This window comes from Anarrhichthys ocellatus, unplaced genomic scaffold (assembly GCF_004355925.1).
Source record: "Anarrhichthys ocellatus isolate YVR2014 unplaced genomic scaffold, GSC_Weel_1.0 scaffold58, whole genome shotgun sequence".
NCBI lineage: Eukaryota > Metazoa > Chordata > Actinopteri > Perciformes > Anarhichadidae > Anarrhichthys > Anarrhichthys ocellatus.
The window spans coordinates 1,104,292-1,123,705 of NW_022280088.1; the positions used below are offsets into that span (position 1 = coordinate 1,104,292).

General features: G+C 40.8%; 1 protein-coding gene across 1 annotated transcript in view; it reads left to right on the forward strand.

Annotated features, from left to right (window-relative positions):
- Positions 1-19,031, forward strand: part of LOC116396720 (catenin alpha-2) — a 72,711-nt gene extending 53,680 nt beyond the window's left edge. Inside the window, exons 6-10 of the mRNA XM_031871497.1 lie at positions 91-204; positions 6,380-6,561; positions 7,948-8,053; positions 16,123-16,257; positions 17,909-19,031. Of these exons, the coding sequence (XP_031727357.1) occupies positions 91-204; positions 6,380-6,561; positions 7,948-8,053; positions 16,123-16,257; positions 17,909-18,196 (825 nt within the window). The 3' untranslated portion in view covers positions 18,197-19,031. The remainder of the gene's footprint in view (positions 1-90; positions 205-6,379; positions 6,562-7,947; positions 8,054-16,122; positions 16,258-17,908) is intronic.
- Positions 19,032-19,414: the final 383 nt, after the last annotated feature.

Sequence of the window (19,414 nt, forward strand, 5' to 3'; positions counted from 1 at the left end):
GTCAATTCATGAGTTGTAAGATTTTTTTTCTTTTTTCCATTTTCTATCTCTCTGACTGTTTGCCCAAATTTGTCTTTGTGTTTCTCACAGACACCAGAGGAGCTGGAAGATGACTCTGACTTTGAACAGGAGGACTATGATACTCGCAGCAGGACTAGTGTCCAGACTGAAGATGACCAGCTTATTGCTGGACAGAGTGCTCGGGTGAGTGGATGTTCACCCCCCGCCCCCACTGTGCAAAAAACTTCCTGTATGTGCCTCAGTTATGCAACCTGACATGAAGAAAAACAGAAAAAGACAACATGTACTTAATTTGGGTGAAGGCTGGGCAACAAGCCCAAATTCATCATATAAGTGACTGTAGCGTTATTGCTTCAGTCGTAGGCTGAGTTTCACGTTGCGCCGCATCCCACCTCAACACCCACCCCTGTTCCCTGACCATACTGGAATTGATTCAGCCAACTAGTTCCACTTACATAGCATGGAAGTCCATTAAAATGATCCTAACAAGCAGGATTATTTTAAATAAACACCATTCGGGGGTGACAGGTGTAAAATTGCAATCAGAAACAAAGAGGTAATTACCCAATTCCCTTCAGATGCCCGACAAAGGACAAAATACAGCATAGTACTGTGCCAAGGAATTCAGTCGCAATCGCCAGGGTATGGGCTTTGTTGCACATTAGCAATTTTTCACTTGGGCCCAGCTTAAAGAACATTAAGAGGGTATCAGTGCTTGCTCCCCTTCAGCAACAACTGTTGTGATGTATTGCATGTTGAATGGATTGTGGATGGCAGGAGTGTGACTTGGCCCAACGCCTCTCCCTATGGCTCAGGCCTGTTGTATTATACTGCCTGAGTCTCTACACAGTCTGCACACACAGGGGGCTAATGCACAAAGATGGGAAAAATAAATAAAACCAAAACAACAGTTTATTGCTACTAAGTGTGTACTAGCTATAGCCCTAATTGTGATGCCTTTTAATAGTAGTTAAAACCAAAAAAATGAACTCAAAGGCTAGGGATTGACAAACAGGCATCCCTCCATCCTAGGGGCTGAATCAAAACACTGTACTTTGGAGTGAGACCATGTAACTACTGCTGAACAGCAGCCGCTGTTGCCACAAATAGCAATGATGGGATAATGACTAATGCTAAATCATAGCGTAACCATTGCAGAAGTGGAGAAGAGTTATAAAGTCAGCAAACTGACTTAGTAATATGTTTTACACAGTAATCTCCAGCCAAAGTTAGCATTAGCTAACATTAGCCACGGTAAACTAATGGTCATAACAGACCAATCAAGGCTGTAGCTGCAAAACCCCCGAGTCAAAAAAATATTTTTCATGTGTTTTTGTGTGTATAATCAAATCAAATATATCATATATAATTAAAAGTCTACATCCATGCTTCACAGTAAAGAAAATCCGTATTGATAAAATGCCATTTAGAGCCGATTGAAATTTGCAGTACTGTTTAGTGGTTAATAATTTATGTTTTGTTTCACTGATTAAACAATGCAATTGTTGACCAAAGAGACAACTCATGAAAGTTTAACATTGTCAAATCTGCAATCCAACCATGAACAAAAAGAACAAATCCATGCTTTGGGAGCACAATAGCTTCTCCGGGATGACTGTGGGGGTCCTGGGTGTGAAGTGCTTTGAGTTTGTTGTATGTACACTCCCACTAAGGCTCCCGCAGCGTAACATTGCTGAGCCATCTGAGCTTAGACGCACCAGCACAGCCACACAAGGGAGCCTCACAGCACCAAACTGTCAACTACTTTTTCCTGGCACTCAACTGTGCTTTGAGTGGGCAGCTCCTCTTGGGAACAGTTTGAAGTCGCAGCATGTCCCTTTGTCATAACTTGTTGCTGTAATACAAGTAATATAAGGTGGATTAATTAAAGGGTGAGGGGGCTGAATGTAAAGATTGTTCATGCAGCCTTGATTAGCAGGTTATGCATTCAAGCTCGCAGCAAATACATTGAAGATGATGTATTGCATAGTTTTATTAAATGTTATTACATTTGTACATTTAACACACATTATCTTGTCCAGCATACTATACATCTGGCATACAGATAAAGCCTCTCACACAGTTAATTGATATTGCTTGTTTTTCCTCTCATAGACACTGTTATGCCCTCAGAGACGAAATATTTGCACACGCAGGAGGCAAGCACATCCATAAAAGATGTGTTTGCCTTGAACCACTGGTGATCTGCCCAGTCGGACTCAGCCTGTCGTGTCAGGATAAAGCTTGCTGTCCTGGTGCTCTGTGTTTCTATTCAAACAGACAAGAGGAAGTGTAATCCATTTTCTCCATAGGAGCTGCCATGAGCACACTGAGGTTTACAGTCATGATCCCTCCAGGCCCCTCCAGTGTGCCGGTATCTCACACAGGACACAGGCATAACATCTCCCTCTCACTTTCTTGATCTCACCGTCTCCTCTCTTGCTCAGTGTAGAAAGCAATAAAATCAAGTCCAGGGCACTCTCAGGAGCCTTTGTTCCCAGTGCTTTGCCTTGTGTGGTGCTCCACTTGTCACTTCTATTAAACTAATGTGTGAAGCTAATTTATAAGCGCAAACATGCATAATGGGAAGGCAGAAAAACACACAGGGGAAAGAGGCCTGTACATAGTGTCTCTCTCTATTAGAACATGCAGACACAAACTCTCCTTTAACACATCACGGATAATGCACAGACACACATACACACACCCAACATCTTTTAACACAGTGATTGGATAACACTGTTGATAGGTCATCCATAAAATTGAACTCAGAGTGTCTGGGCAGTTTATTTCAAATGAAACAAATTAAAGTCATTTCAAGAAGCTGCGCTCGGTGAAGAAACCCGGAAAGCGCTCTAATCCCTGCAGACGTAGCCGAGTCGCAGAGTGTATTGGCACAGCACTCCCTCGGCCGGATTTGCCACTATGTTAAGCTCCCAAGGCCCGCTCTTTGTTGTTATCAGTAAAGTAGGGGAAGGGATTTAGGGATAAGTGAATTCTAGAGAGCAGGGGGGGGAGGGGGCTTCACCAAGTGCCTTCCTGCTCCCCTGACGTCCCAATTGGCTCATGTGTTTACCCCTGTGCTGCAGCTTTCTTTTGTGTTCAGAACCCCCTTCTCTCTCTCATCCTTCCCGACACTCTCTCTTTTGTCACACCATGTTCAGAGTGAATTTGAATACCAACCAAATCCCTCACTCTCTCCTCAACCTCCCTTGATCTCTAATTTTAGAAAAGGAATTTCCAAATCTAAATTGTTGAGTTTCAAGAGACTTTTTGCTCCCTTTAGCTGTTTGGGGGAGCAGTTCATCTTGGTTTAATGCAGCTCTTACGTGCAGAAGATGGAGAGAAGAGTATTTGATTGCTCTTACAGTTTGCATTCTTTGTCTTACTCATTCCAATGGCATTTAGCAAAACTATAACTATACTTCTTCTCAATGGTGTACCAACCATTTTGACACTGGGGGCATACTGCTTGGTGCAATTATAGAAATAAGTGAATAATTGATGTCTCAACAGTTGGGTGCAGGAAAGAAATGATATGCTAATGACCGCCCTCGAGTCCCGAGGTTAGAGTGACATGCTTGGTGGCACATTGCACTCATCTGTGTGGCTATTGATTAGGCAGCAATTACTGTACATCTTTGCCTCCATTATGTTTTTGCTACATTGAACATGAGCATGTAATCAGCAAGTCATAACCCAGGAGCTACTGGCTATACCCAGAACCACACACTCAGTGCACAACCACCCTGCAAATGTCTGAACTAAAATGTCTTTTGCTGTTTTCAAGTTTATATTTATAAATTATTTTATAAGAAGAAGGATTACGCGAAGAATTATGCGATCACTCACCTGTGTGCGTGGGTCCATGAATTAGTATGCACCTTTGTGTCCGTCCACAGCTAATCTCACATTCTGCTGCAGCAAACTGCATAATGTTTTGGGTGGCCAGTTATGGCTGCATGCTGAAGGACCTCTCGTGGTTGCAGTGACTCAGACTTCCTCAAAACACCTTTTGCTTCTTGTTTTACTGTATACTGCTATTGACTGCCTGCTGACTCCTCACTCACTATTCTTAACCTGCCCACCACCTTTCCAAGCCAATAGTGATAATAGTGCTTATTGAATCTTCGAACTCCAGCCGCTACTCTACGGCCAGAGCCACAGTGGGGGGGGGGGGAATACTGTAGAGTGTATGTCTACGGGGAAACAGTTTGCTCAATTTTATAGTTCATGACTATGTGTTTGGCTAACAGCTTACTGAACTACGCACACAAATGTCCGCATCACCTCCACTTAGCTGCTGCTCTGCGGCCAGAGACACAGTTTTTCCATGTTTATTGGGCATCAACCTCAAGTTTACATGCCTATTGTCAGAAATTAGACTTGAAGCCTAAATACTTGCTTCAAGTCACAGTTACGCTGGTGAGACAGAGCTGAGATGCGTGCTGGTGCAGACATCTGAAAAGACTAAAAAGTGGAAGTGAAAAACAGGCCTGATACACTTGCTGTCTAGATGGGGGGGGTTAGCCAACTGTGGGTTGAATTCATTCAATATGACATTATAGCTGTGAGAGATATGCTCTCTACTGAGTCCACCTTTCTAGTTCAAACTGATTTTAATTTAAAAACAAGTTATAGTTGAAATCAACAGCATAAATAATAATTTCAAAATAAGACAAAGTAAGTGCTCTGATATATGAGACAAACTCAATGAAGTAGAGCGACTGTCGGTTATAATGTGTTTATAAGAGCCCATTAGTGCTGATTGACCTATAGCCAAAACTGCGTACTTAATTTAAGGATCTGTCTGATTAGTAAATTAACTTATGGAGGTATGTTTGACCTGTGCATGGACAGACTTACAGTAGTTGTTTTATCACAGATTAGATAAATGGTGGTGTAGGGGCCCCAGAGCCACTGCCTACTGTGTGTGACCCATAGTTCATAGCAACACCTGAATACAAGTTTGCCCTGCTGGAATCAGCAGTTTGTTTTAAATTGTTTATTCCTCATTGTGCAGTCTAAATACATATTAACTTTGTATTTGTTTTAAATGTGAGCGGTGTTTTCACCCCACACGGGGTATAATGGGATACGCTGCCTCGCTGTTGTTTGTGTGTCTTGGCACTGGCAGCAGAGGAAATCTATGTACACTCGGCTTGAGGGGGCTGGTTTTGCTTGTTTGTTTATGCCGCTCGGATTTTATTCAAGCTAACCGCCATCAAAGCTTTGCACAACTGCGCTCATAGTGATCAGTAGGCCGAAGCTCACGTTGGCCTCTGATCAGAAAGTTGTGCCTCCACGCTTCTCAATTTCTATCTGTTATTTCATTTTTTTTCTCTTTGATTGAGGGCCCCCTCCTGTTTCAGCTTATTTTATTTTCAAAGAATATCGGAAGGACAAGTCATCTATATTTTTTTGTTTTCAATTTCCTCCTGACACGTCTAGCAGGGGACATGAGCAAAGTGACGCCCTCTCGCTGAGCTCACCCCACACCCCCACACACCAGCTTTGCTGTGAGAGAGGGAATAAGGAAGAGGTAAAAGGAGAACAAGGGTGATTATTTCATTAAGAAAATAGCAATTCAAGGAGAACAGTCAATAATAGATGAGGTTAAGAAACAATAGTGGCTTGTCCTTTTTTTTTTACTGTACTCATTTTCTCTCTCTGCCTCTCGAGTCAATAGAATCGACCTAATGGAAACCAGGTTACTCTTCCTTCCATCTCACCTCCCTGACATAATGTTTAACAAATGCATTATTCATTCTCTGGTCTAAGAAGCGAGGTAATTATACATTTATCTCCAAAATAATACCAGGTTCTCACTGAGCCTGTGACCTTGCCACAAGATTTATGCCATTTCGGACCTGCCCCCAAATGTCGCTGAGGAAAAAATTAAGGCAAAAATGGATTTGCTCTTTATGGTTATAAGATGTCAAGGGGCTTGAAAAGGTCCAGTCATTAAATGTAAAGTTTAGAAATTTATTTTGAAGCGTTGTAGAAGGGCAGGGATAGTCAGAATCCAAACTTAGTGTTCAAGTTTTGTAGGGTGGATTAAAAAGTAGACAGGACAGAAAAAATAGAACAAATGGTGCTACAGCTCTCCCCTTTATATATTTTTTCTTTATTCTCTTTCTCCTTAACTAATCCTTCTTCATTTTCGCCCCTTTCCTCATTTCCCTATCGTTCTCTCCTTCCCAACTTAATCTCCCTCCTTTACCAAATTTCTTCTCCTCTGGTATTTCCCTCATTCTGAGCAATCCCTCCAATTTATTCTGCTCAAATGTACTCCCTAACAGCCTCTTCCTCCTTTTCTAATGCTCTTGTTTCTTCCATGCTCCCCTGTTGCCTGCAGGCTATCATGGCACAGCTTCCCCAGGAGGAAAAGGCAAAGATTGCTGAGCAGGTGGAGAGCTTCAGACAGGAGAAGTGCAAGCTGGATGCAGAAGTGGCCAAGTGGGATGACAACGGCAATGACATCATTGTGCTGGCCAAGCAGATGTGTATGATCATGATGGAGATGACGGACTTCACCAGGTAAAAAAGTCAAAGTACAAAGCAGAAAATTTAAACCTGCAATGACAGATTTTTTGGTCACTTAAAGGCCATAGGAACAATCTGATCACTGATGTATTACCACATTTTAAGTTCATATTGCCAAATTATTAGCACATTGTTGCTTAAACATCTAGCCCATATACAAACACTAGAAGGACATATCTGGCTCTTTACTGTAACTGTTAAATGCTACATTATGTTCACCAGCTAGTCCCTAACTTTGTTTGGTGCTGGGTAGGTAATGCATAGAGGGTATGAGAGGTTTTTCACTGCAAGCAGCAGCCTGCTGTGTCTGAAAACAGGTTGATGAGAGTGAACCAAAACAGAAACGTTGAACCATAGAATCAAAACCATGAGCTGTAAAGTCCATTACAACTGAGGGTGAGTGTCACTATGAGTGACCCCATTGATATGAAAGTATTGGAGCAGCAAATAAAAAAAGTGAGATTCCTGAGAAACAATCTTGCCTTTGCAATGCTCAGAGCTGCAAACTGTTTTGTGAAAGGCAAAGTGACCCAGACAACCTTTGTTTTACTAAGATTACATAGCGATGCTGTGATTCAAAGATATACTGTAATAGATGATCTGTTTGAATTTACAATCTTGTCGCTTATGTTTACTAAAAGCCTGCAGCTTTCCTCTCAATCTCTCCCATCTGGGCTCAACATATCAGGGAAATGCCTAGCTGATGGTTATCTGCCTCGTGTATGGATGTGTGCACCACTCCACCATTATATGGCATGGGACAAACCAAAAAGAAAAGAAAAATCAGAGCCAGGAGTCATTAGTCATGAGTGATTATGTCTGTGGCGCTGTGACTGCACCATGATTACTTGGCATTGACCCCAGTTACTGAGATTGGCATGAACAAACTAAGTGAATATGTCAGCCTAGCACTGACTAAAAATAAGACACACACAAACACACTTATCTGGCCACAATAACTTTCCCCATGCTGGCAAATCAAGAGAAAATAAACACAGAACAAAGGCTCAGTGGTTGGCCATTATTTCCCTCTCCTGTTTTATTTCCTACCGTAACTGCTTTGAAAATTCTACTGTTTTGCTGTTAAAAACAAAGGATTTTAGTTTCTTTGTGACTCAAAGCACAGCTCTATTATACATCATTAGGGACAGTATTGTATACTGTGTACGGTATTTGTTACACCCGTTAACTGGGAAATCGTGTATTGTTGGTTGATTGTAATGTCTCATATTCCTCCTGCCAACCACAGCCGATTAGCTGCTGCTGCACGAGCTCAGGGGTGAGCTCTGTCTTTAAAGGGAAGCTCTGCATGCCTTATGCCTCCACAGCTACACCCTCATTACCTTTTTCCCTTATTTTTCATTCCTTGGATTTCCCCAGAGGCAAAGGCCCCCTGAAGAACTCCTCAGATGTGATCAACGCGGCTAAGAAGATTGCAGAGGCTGGTTCCAGGATGGACAAATTGGCCCGTGCTGTTGCAGATCAGGTAGATATGCAACTGTGTCTGCTGCTGTCATTTTTATCGTTATACTTTCTATTAGTCTGAGACTGTCTCTGCCTGTGTCATAGTAGCTTGGCGGCTGAACACATTTTGATTTGGAGTAAGTGGGCATGGCCATTGGAAATCTTTAATGTGGGCATTGACAAGCCCAGCTGGAGCAGTGGGCTGTGTTACTGCATGAATTTGTCTCCCATTGGGGCCAACACGGAGAGAGCAAGACAGCAGAACCAAGTTGTGTCTCTAATATAATTAGCTCCCCACCGAGGTGTTGCATTCATTATCAGATGAGTACTTCTCTAAAACACGCTGACAGACCATTTTCAATATCTCATCAATCAGTGCTGTGCCTAGGGAAGACAGGAGTGAAAAGAAATATGTGTGTGTGTGTGTGTGTGTGTGTGTGTGTGTGCATACAGCAAATGAAGTGGGAGGTATTTCAGAATGCAGCACTCCAGGTAATGCATAATGTTCTTCTTCATTTCGTCTGTCTCTAATAAGCAGTGAGAGCAAACTTAGGCACAAGGCTCACTGATTTATTAAGGCAGCCTGTTGTCATTGTAATTGCAACTGCTGGTAGCTAGCAAACTCTTGGAATAATGATGGGCCGGCACACATGAGCACCAACCAAGCTGCTGTACCTTCAGTTTCATGTTTCAAACCAATCACAATACTGAAAGTTATTTTGTTGTTTAAGATGTGGAGGAAATGTCTCCTTCATGTAAATGACTGTGGATACCCATACAATGTTGATTACAGGAAAGAACTCAATGAGTCATACCTCCATAAAGACTGCACAGTCCTCAAAATGTTGCTGTTTCAAACCTGCATTTATTGTTTTTTTTGGCCACCTTGGAGCAGTGCGGCAAGCTGTAAACTCGTCATTAACATAAAGAACCTTATAATATCACCTTGTACATTTGACATAGAAAATGTGTCAGCAAACTGACTTCTTTACACATCCAGCTGATACAGAGCAATGTACAGTCCAATATTCATTCTCTTTTCAGCTTTGTTTAGCCGCTAACTCCTGAGTAGAGAAAGTCGCTTCGTCTGTCTACCGTTTGGTGCTAGCCAAGTCGTGTACAATCAAGTTTTTTGTGTCTGCCTGCTGTACGTGGAAACAATAGTATTAATGGCAGCTGCTGAAATGCTCCATAAAGCTGCAGGAAACTGCAGTCAGGTTCATCATCAAACAAGTGACCCCTTTCACATGTCATGTACTTATTTGATTCATTGTTGTACAAATATTGATAACAGACACTTTAACAGAAGAATATTGAATTTCCATCTGGAATGAATCATTCAGTGTTAAAAGTTTCTGAATGTGGACATAGATCAGCTTCCAAACCAAAAGATGAACACTTGTTTATTTTAAGATTTCCTGCTAGATTTCCTAGCTCAGCAGATGCAGTGCATACTTTTCAGAATGTATCCTTGCTGCAGTGGCCCAAGCCTTCATCACTATCCTGTAAAGAGATTATTGTCACATTCATTTAGCTGGCACGATCTAATTGGCCACTGAATGTTTATTATCAAATGAACATGCAGAGGTTAGATTAAAAACACATACAGAATACCATGATAAAGAGATGGTTTTCGTCTCTTACTTTGTATTTCCTTTATCCAGAGCCAACCTTTTGACAATGTGTGACTTCGCAACAATATATGGGCAAGCCTCCTGCTGTTAGCGCAGTGCACAATGCCTGTCAGTTTGAGTGGCCGTCGAGTCTGCTGAGCTTTCAGCTGACCAGAAGGCATCTTTAGTCAAAGCTGGCACTGTATCCTCATGTCACACTGTCCTGCTCTCCAGAGCATATTGCACCATAGAATTAAGTTTCAGGCTGTGAATGCATAACTATGTCTGCCAGGCAGTAATTACCACAAACAGAGAGATGAAAAGCATGAGTTTAATCTGTATGGGCCTTGTTTATGTACATCTTTGCATGTTTCCATGTGTTTGAAGATTTGTCTTCGGAATCTGGTCTCGGTCTGCGTCACTGCTTGTGTATGTTGTTTTGAGCAGGATCTGGGGCAGAAATGACAAAATAAGCATGAACTTGCACTTTTTTTTTTCTTATGCATTAGTTTATTGGCTTGTAAGCTGCCAAGTGATAATCAGTGTTTAACAGGGTTTAGGTGGGAGTAAATCTGTCACATGGCGAATCACTGGCAGAGCCTGTGTCTGAATCAACAGTTGCTGTAATGAAAAGAGCAGGTGGCTTGCATTTTTTAATTCTCACTTAAATGGTTCCTAGACTAGTGTTTACTGAATATTCAAAGCCTTCTGTTACACTTCCGGAGACAACAGAACTGTGTTCAGGAAATAAAGAGGGGCTTGAGGACATTTTATTTTCCAACATGTATTTATTATAAAAGTGTTTTCATGTGAGGCATTTGGGGCATCTGTTTGGCATGTCATGCAGTGAATGGACTGAGTTATTACAAGTTAAAACAGCATAAGTTTGCTTTTATGAAGCATCTTATTGGAATTACACAACAAGTAACATAACCTCATTGTTTGCCTTCATTCCGTATGAAGACGACAAGCATTTTGCATTCACACATTGTGGTAGGTAACCTGTGTTTGTCATGAGCACTGTGGCTTGACAGTAAGAATAAGGGCTGCTCCACTGCCTTCAGACAGGTCCCTTAAGTAGCAAACCTTGTCGCCATGACTCCACATCAGCCCTATTGATGAACAAGTGTGAAGCAGAAGGCAATTCTGCGTGGAACCGTGGAAGGACTGCGAGCTCTTTCATAGTCATTTAAGCACAGCACTTGACGTAGATAAACCCCTAGAGGCAACTCACCCCATTTCACTCCAGCGATACCTTTTTTTCTACTCTATTTCCCCCACTCCATTTTCCTTACTCTGCTCCATTCTTTAAGTATGCTTCCTACAGAAACAAGCTAGATAGTGGAGGACAGTTGTGCGAACATTATGTGCGTCTATAGGCTTGGTTGTTGATTGTTAAGTGTTATCAGAATCGGAATCAGAAAATACTTTATTGATCCCCGAGAGGGAATTGGTACGTTACAGTCACTCTTATATATTAGCATAATGAAATACATGAAGATTAGAAATAAAGCCCGATGTAATATGTAAATCACGTACATAATATAAAACAATATATGCAGAAAAATACAGGCAAATAATAAAAACAAGAAACAAGGAATGAGCATGAGATATAAAATATGTGCAAATAATAATGAATTAAATGCAATCATTATTACACATAGGAGTAATCAGAAATTATTGGGTGAAATAAGTCCAAGGGCCAGTCTATTGACCAACCTATTGACACGCACACTGTTACCCCAGAACACTACGGCAAACTGGATAGCACTGGCCACCACTGACTCGTTGAACATCCTCAGCATTGTTGAAGGACCTCAGCCTTCTCAGAAAATAGAGACGGCTCCGGTCCTTCTTGTCGAGGGCTTCAGTGTACTTAACCCAGTCCAGTTTACTGTCAAGGTATACTCCCAAATACATATAGTCCACAATGTCCACGCTTAGCTGCTGACTCACCAATAAACAGCCATGGTATATATATATATATATATAACAGTTTGCAGCACTCTGCTTGAGACAGTCAGTGTTTGATTGAAACACCATCTGGCTTATGGTTTACCTGCGCAGCTGGTCATTGTTGATCTGTGTACATTGATGTAGTGTTTGTTAAGGCATAGTATTGTAAAGGACAGAATGTATTGTATTCCTCAAACAGGACTTAACAGGGCAGAACTTGGCAAGGTATTTTTAGACTTTCTTAATATCGTTCTCTAGCAAGTATTTACAGCAGCAGGACTTTGTATGGGGGTATTGACTCAAAATATAGAACAGTAGCAATATTTATTGTACATGTCACCCAGTGCAACTGTGTGGCTCACTGATAAAATGTAAAGTGCAATAAGTTATATGAAGCTGTGGCTACACAGACAATACTTATTTGTAGCATCAATTTGTTGTTGGTTTTGTTTTTTTGTTGACGGTAACAGAAATTATTTTGTGTCGAGCTTTATTTTCTAGCTGTGATTTTAATTTGCTTTTCATGGTTTCGTCTACTTTCCTTGACATTTAGGAATCCTTTTTTTTTTGTATTGTGTTTAAGTACTAAAATAAATATAGAAATATCAAGTTGTTGTTTCTAAATGCTGCTAAACACACATGCAAGTTTAAAGCTAAGTATTCAGACTTCCAGGTTTCACTTTATTTCTCACGGCGGAAGGCCCTGTCCCTTTGAATGCAGAACAACAAGAGCAAAACTGCTGTCGCCTTTACTGACAGCAGTGTAACCAAGTGTGACTGATGTGTAATTAAAAAGCTACTCTGTAAAAACAAAAACTACAGTTAGCAGGTGCTGGCTAGAGAGGAGTCAGAACTAACTCGATTCAAAAGTGAAAATCTTGCATCTCAAAATTGTGAGCTTTTCAGAAAATATTTTCTCTGCTTTAATCGAATATTTCTCATGATATGTCAGTGCTTCACCACCTAATGCATTTAGATGCAAACTTAATCAAGAGCAAATTCATTTTGCATGCTCTCACATCACACGCTGACTGTGTACCGATGCGTATGTTGCAACATGACAGGTTGCAGTAACAGCTTCTAATGTAACGGTAATATTGCCGATTACAGATTCAAATAAAATCATGTTTCAAAAAGAAGGGGATGTTTGATAGAGTTACATGAACGGGGGACATTAGGTCACCTTGGCTATTCTGTTAGTCACCAGTGATCTACGTTTCATTTTCTATTCCATTGTATATATGCCAGATTGTGGAATACAACAGAAAGAAAACAAATGAATTGTGTTGTCACTTAAATATAATGAGTGGTTTCAGTATGTACTAGAATATATAGTGCTCAGTCTTTGATGGAGATGCCAGAGCCTGGATGAGTAAATAGAAAGATGACCAGCTTTCTTGAAGTAACTGAAAGATGACAGCTCACCATCAGAGGGACTTTAGTTGTCCAGTCAGCTGGAAGGCATTTTGAATAACCGTGTGTAGCATGCTCTATTTGAATATGTCATTTTGTCTTTATATCATCCTTTTGCCCCTCAAAAATGTGTCTATAATACTATTAGATTTGTAATGAAACAGAAACACGTATCATGCAAAAAGGTGCCATAGTTAAACAGAAACAGCAAACAGCCGGACGTTAAAATAACCAATTTACTAATTTTTACGCTGGAAAGGTCAGTCTCAGCCTGGTTATGAATGCAGCATCAGTGTGAGGTGTGACTTGTGTTTTGACAGACTGCCACACTCTGATAGTGAGTTGCCCTCATTTTAGCACCAGAGTTCAAATCATCTTGCTGAATTATCCATCAGGAGCACGTTTCATTCATCTTGGGCCCAATTATGCGGAAAAACAAAACAAAAAGAAATTCCCAGCAGTTTCTCGTCTGGACTGAACAAAAGTATTCCTGAAATGCTGAGAGGAGAGCTGACTGAGGGAAGAGGGAGTTTCAGACTGGAGGCTGAGTAAAGTCACGCAGTGAAACACACTAGTCTGTAATGAATGCTGTTTCACTATGAAGGACAGAGAGCTTCAAAGTGGCAAAGTTATTGGCCATAAACTGTATTTACTTCAACAGGGAATCTGTGGAAGAAATGTACTATTAGTCAACTGTACAATACGGAATAATTGTCTCATGTCTGCATCAGACTTGCTTGGGAAAGCAGCGTTTGTGTGTGTGTATACATGCCAGCAGTGTGAAGTGCAGTTAGCAGTGATGCTAGCCAGGACTGGCAGTGCAGTGATAATGCCAAGGGAGAAGCTTCCCCCTGCCTCACTTGCTGCTCTATGAGCTAGTTTATCTTCCTCAGTCTGCACTCAGTGCCACTGACTGAGAGGAGGCTGGATGCTGGTGGCAGTTTTGCTCTTATTTACTGTATTGTTCAAAGTCCTGCTCTGTTAATGCTCATAACTGTGGAAGATAAATCATGCCTTGAATTGTTCTTTGCAATTGTTTTTTGTAGGTTGAAGAAACAAACCAATCCATTTTAAAAGACTGTTTTTTACTCACTATTTGTGACCATCAGTGAAGGGCACTTGTGCCCAATCAATACTATTTGTCTTAGCACGAGAGGACTTTTGTCATAACATAAAGAAGCTGGGCGGCCATGAAAGCTGTCCTGGAGGGGGTACCCTGATATCGCTTCTCGCTGTTTAACTTGCCGTCGCCCTCTACTTGAGCCCACAAGACAAGGAAATGAGCTGTGCATTTCCCCGCACAGTGCTGCTGAATGTCCTAGTTAGGAACGTTTAATATTAATGGCTAGAAGGAAGGTGTTGCTACAAAATGATGCTCACAGTGTTTAAGCAGCTGATGCAGTGTTGTTAACCCACTGGGAGCTTAGTGGGCCATAGCTGACTCCTGGAAGGCTTCCAGATGGAATAATAGGGGCAAACTGTGTGATAGTCGGAGCCTTTAGGAGGCTGTCCTCGTACTCCCTGTTGGTCCATTTGCTGCACTGTATGATTGGTCTATTCGCTGTTGAAGTGGCAAAAAGGCAAGCAGGTCCAGGTCAAGACTTTTAAAAAATTGGGAAGAGAAGAAGAAGAGGGATACATAGAAAACTATGCTGAAAGTATTATGTCCACTCATTGCTGATTGATCTGTTTACTTCTTGGGCAACATGCTGTGAGAAACTTGTTTCATGTGAAATTAATTTGAAATGAGTTTGACACCCTGCAGTGTAACTCGATTTGCCTTTGAAACTCACGCTTGCAACAAACGACAATTGAAAAAAACAAATGTTGAACAACATTTCGCAGGCCTAGTGAAGAGAAATGTAATTAGCGACACTGGAACCGTACTGTTTTTGTCAGGGCTGTTGTTCCTGGTTCTCTACTTTAAAACGGCTGCAACATCAGAGAGAATGATTCCCAAAACAATCCAATTGGGTAGCGAATTCACATCTCAAACATATTTGGAAAACATACACCATTTAAAACCAGATGGCAGATCTGTAGTAAGCATCTTTAGTTTTTTGCCAATTTGCCTGAAATAAGGCCAAGAACCTTTATTTCTCCAAATTCTTTGGCCCAGTGACAAATCTGTTGCTTTGATGGCTATGTTGTCTGACATGATATAATTATATATCCTTTCTGTCAGCTAGCCAACCATTGGCTCCTTCATCCTCACAGATGATCTAGTTTTAACTAAAACAAAACACGGACCTCCTGGATTAATTGAAAATCCAAACTGTTTGGCCGTGGTGCTCGAAATGAGAAACATTTTACCAAAGATGTACAAACATCATTATGCTTGCTGTGTGGCTCAGCAGAAAAAATGTATGACATGTTTGTTGTCAACTCGTCCTTGATGGATTATGAATTCTGATTTACATTTTGAATTCATTGCTTTCATATATTTGACCCAATGACGATCTATATTTTCGCTATTACAGTCCTCTTTGGCTGTTTCAAAAAAATCACTTCACTTACCCTCTGCTATAATGTTTGATTGTGTTTGGGTGAATTCTGAATGTGAAAGTTCTGCTGATGATGCCCTTAATTTAAATTTACTGCTGCGTGTAGAGTGAATTATTAACTGTCTGCTACATAGTGGAAGAGTAAACAAGGGAGTGATTTTGGACACAGCCCGTGTCAGTACGAGAAGAGATATTGTATTGCAAAGGGGACCTTTGTGGCATAATCCCTTAATGTTATCCACATGTTATAATGATTATATGACCATCGGTGTGTCAAAGGATGTTAAGATGTGCTCCAAACTACCATCACTAGGCAAATCATTAAACAGCAGATATTGCACAGTAGCCTCAATCACCCACATTGCACATTAATAATAATCATATTTATGCGACCTGATTTATCTTTGTATGACAGAATTGGAATATTGCCAAGCACAAAATGGCCGTTAGAAAAGATACTAAATGTCAAATGTACAAATATCCGCCAAGGCCTTAAAAGTGTGCCACACCACTTTCAGCTGCTCTGTAAAAAAACAGTGCTTATTTATGGCTGTTATTCACCTGTGTTTTGACAATGTGTTTCCTTGTGCCTCTTTTCCATTCAGTGCCCTGATTCAGCGTGCAAACAGGATCTGCTGGCGTACCTGCAGAGAATCGCCCTGTATTGTCATCAGCTCAACATTTGCAGCAAGGTGAAAGCTGAGGTTCAGAATCTGGGTGGAGAGCTCATCGTGTCTGGGGTAAGTCTCTCCATAAGAACAGTACATGGCCAGCTTCACTATCGTTGATGCTCTAGATAGGCTTTCATGCTTGAATCACGAGAATTGGTTGACTTGACTTAAAACATTTTTAATGCTCTGCACTACGGGTGGGCAAACCTTTTAGTTCATGGTCATTATGAGGCTTTGGAAGACCAGATGAAGGGTCATGCAGAATAAAACTGATGCAATAATTTTAGACCGATTACCATCTTATAATACCAGAACAATGCACCACAGGCTTTTTTCCATTTGTATTTTTCATGCTTCATGAACCCTCTTATCCCTAGTCAAACTATCATCAGTCAATTATCCCATACTGCTTGCTTTTGCCATTTAACTTTCTCCATTTCAAGCTCTGTTTTAATGAAAACATATTTAGTAATATATTAGAGTTTCGACCAGAATTATCTCCTCTCAACTCTCCAGTATACTTTTGGCTACATTTAGAAATATCCATCTGAAAAGCCAATACTTGATTATCTAAAACTGATTTAATATCTTCATAAAGCTACAAAAAACTTTTTGATTGAAATTAAGGGAAAGTTATTCAGAAGTAGATGTGAGATGGTTTTAATTAAATTAATTCAGCATCATCAACATAATCATGTAGTGAACTGTTATTGGCTCATATCATTTTTTGTTGTCTTTATTGATCAATGTGCATGCAGATGTGCATGTTTTGGGACATGTAGTTCATCTTTATGTTTTCTTTTTTACTGATGTACCAGTCTCATATACCTAATCAGTGTCTGCTTAAATACTGACATTATCAAGCTGATCGTGTGTCAATTTTTATTTAATGTCTATAGCACAAAGAAATCGCAAATCACAACTTTGCCTTAGACGGCTTTTACCTCTATCCTTAGACCCTCAATTCAGATTAAGAAAAACTGCACAAAACAAACTTTTAAACAGTCAGGGAAAAAGTGAAAAACCTCAGAAAGAGCAACAGTCATGCAGTAGAGTACACTGATCCACACTGAGTCGAAGTTTTTGGATTTTCTATGAGGAGAGAAAAGGGGGCATTGGTGCATTCCTACTGTTTTTTGTCTGTGAAGAACTTCCTTTGTAACTGCCATAGTAGGATTTCTTCCTCTAATTAAAGTCAGACATGAGTTTTATCTTTGCTTTGGGCTGCCTTGTGTCTTGTGTTGATACAGTTCATGATTTCTTAGAACTCTGTTATAGTTTGTCTCACATGAGATATGCAAGCCCTGCTGAGATTTTAACCTTTTCATGGTGGCCAGCTGGAATCTACACTCATTAAATCTAAGCGGTTGACTTGTCTCAGTGTGGGGTAGAAGGAGGCCCACTGGCCCGCCGACCCTTAAGTTAAATGTCAGCCAAACAAAACAGACGGAGACAGAGGTACACCTGACCCCTGCCTCTGCTAATTAAGAACTGCTAAAATAAGATGTCACATAGCGAAGGCCATGTTTTTATCCAGCTTAATTGACAGTTGCAGCACAAACCTCCTAGATTTGGGATGTAGCCAATATGTCCTAATATTCTTTGAGTGCATGAAAGTCATTTTGAAGTCAAGTCACTTTTTCTCTTTCCAGACTTTTTTGACTCGACCTTTAGTGTTTATCTCTCTCTTCCCCTCCTACCGTCTTTGCCCCCCCTGTAGCTGGATAGTGCCACTTCCCTGATCCAATCAGCCAAGAACCTAATGAACGCAGTGGTGCTGACTGTAAAGGCATCTTATGTAGCCTCCACCAAGTACCAGAAGGTGTACGGAACAGCGGCTGTTAACTCACCCGTGGTGTCTTGGCGCATGAAGGCCCCTGAGAAGAAGCCTCTGGTAAAGAGGGAGAAGCCCGAGGAGTGCCAGACACGTGTGCGACGAGGCTCCCAGAAGAAACACATCTCCCCTGTCCAGGCCCTCAGTGAATTCAAGGCCATGGACTCGTTCTAAGCAAAAAATAATAATGCTCACCCAAGAAAAAAACATCAAAACAGCGGCGACAAGTTGAAGAGAAAGTTCCTTTATACATTGTGTTAACCCACCTCTGTGTTTCCTGTGTGTGCTTGGTGACGCCTCAGGAGGACTTCAGTACATATTAAACTGCCACACTACGGCTCCTGTGAAAACTGTGGGCCTCATGGCCGACAGGAAGACTGCACACACCCAACACTATTTATCGATCTTAATGTAGCTTAATATGTGAGAGACAAAATGTGACACAAGTACTTTTGAAAATATGGGAGTTAAAAAAAGAAACATATCAAAGGAGGAATAGTGGCAATTAAAAAAAAAAAAATGGTGGCAGTTGATATAGCTATATCTTTAACGTGCCACTGACTGGCTGCTTGTATACACATTTAAACTGCCTGAATGGAAATCCTGAATGGTTCAGTAGAGGAGTTATTCTTAAGGGAATATGTCAATGTTGGTATGCTCCCTCTAGATATTTTCTTTTCAATTTGAATGTAACCTGTAGTGCTAGGAATTATTTATGTTTAAGATACCTGGAAGTGTTGGCATCCAAGTAGTTTCCTTGTTCCTGATGATTATAATAATAATCCATACGGTGTTTTTTTCCAAAGCACACTTATGGTCTATTGTATTGCCTTTTTAAATTCAATTTATTTAATTATTACATCACTAACTATGATGACCTTGATTGGAAGTTGTGTAGCGTATAAATATAGACAGAGAGGTTTGACTAGTTGTGGTTTGCTCAGAGAATAGAAATCCCTGCATACAGTACCTTTATATATTCACCCTTCTCTAATAAATCCCTCAACTTGATCCTCATGGCTTCATGTGTCTTTCTTTACTATCACATGTGCTGCAGTAGCTACACATGCATGTGTTTGTATTACAGCAGCGATGCCTTTTATTAATTTAAAGGATCTGACATAATCATTAGAGATTGCCTTGCCAGACCCCCAGATGAAAAGATTCCAGGGGAGAAAAAAAAAATCTATGAGTACTAAAAGCTTACAAGAAAAGGCATATTGATTCAGGGTCACATGTCAAGTCCCAATAATTGGTCTTAGGTCAGCACTGTTTCTGCCATCTTTGTGATATTTGACCAGGTCCTTACACAAACAGTCTACCACGCTTGCCAAACACAAGCCATTTTGACCTACATGATACCTTTTAATCCTCTGGGGAGGGCGATATCGG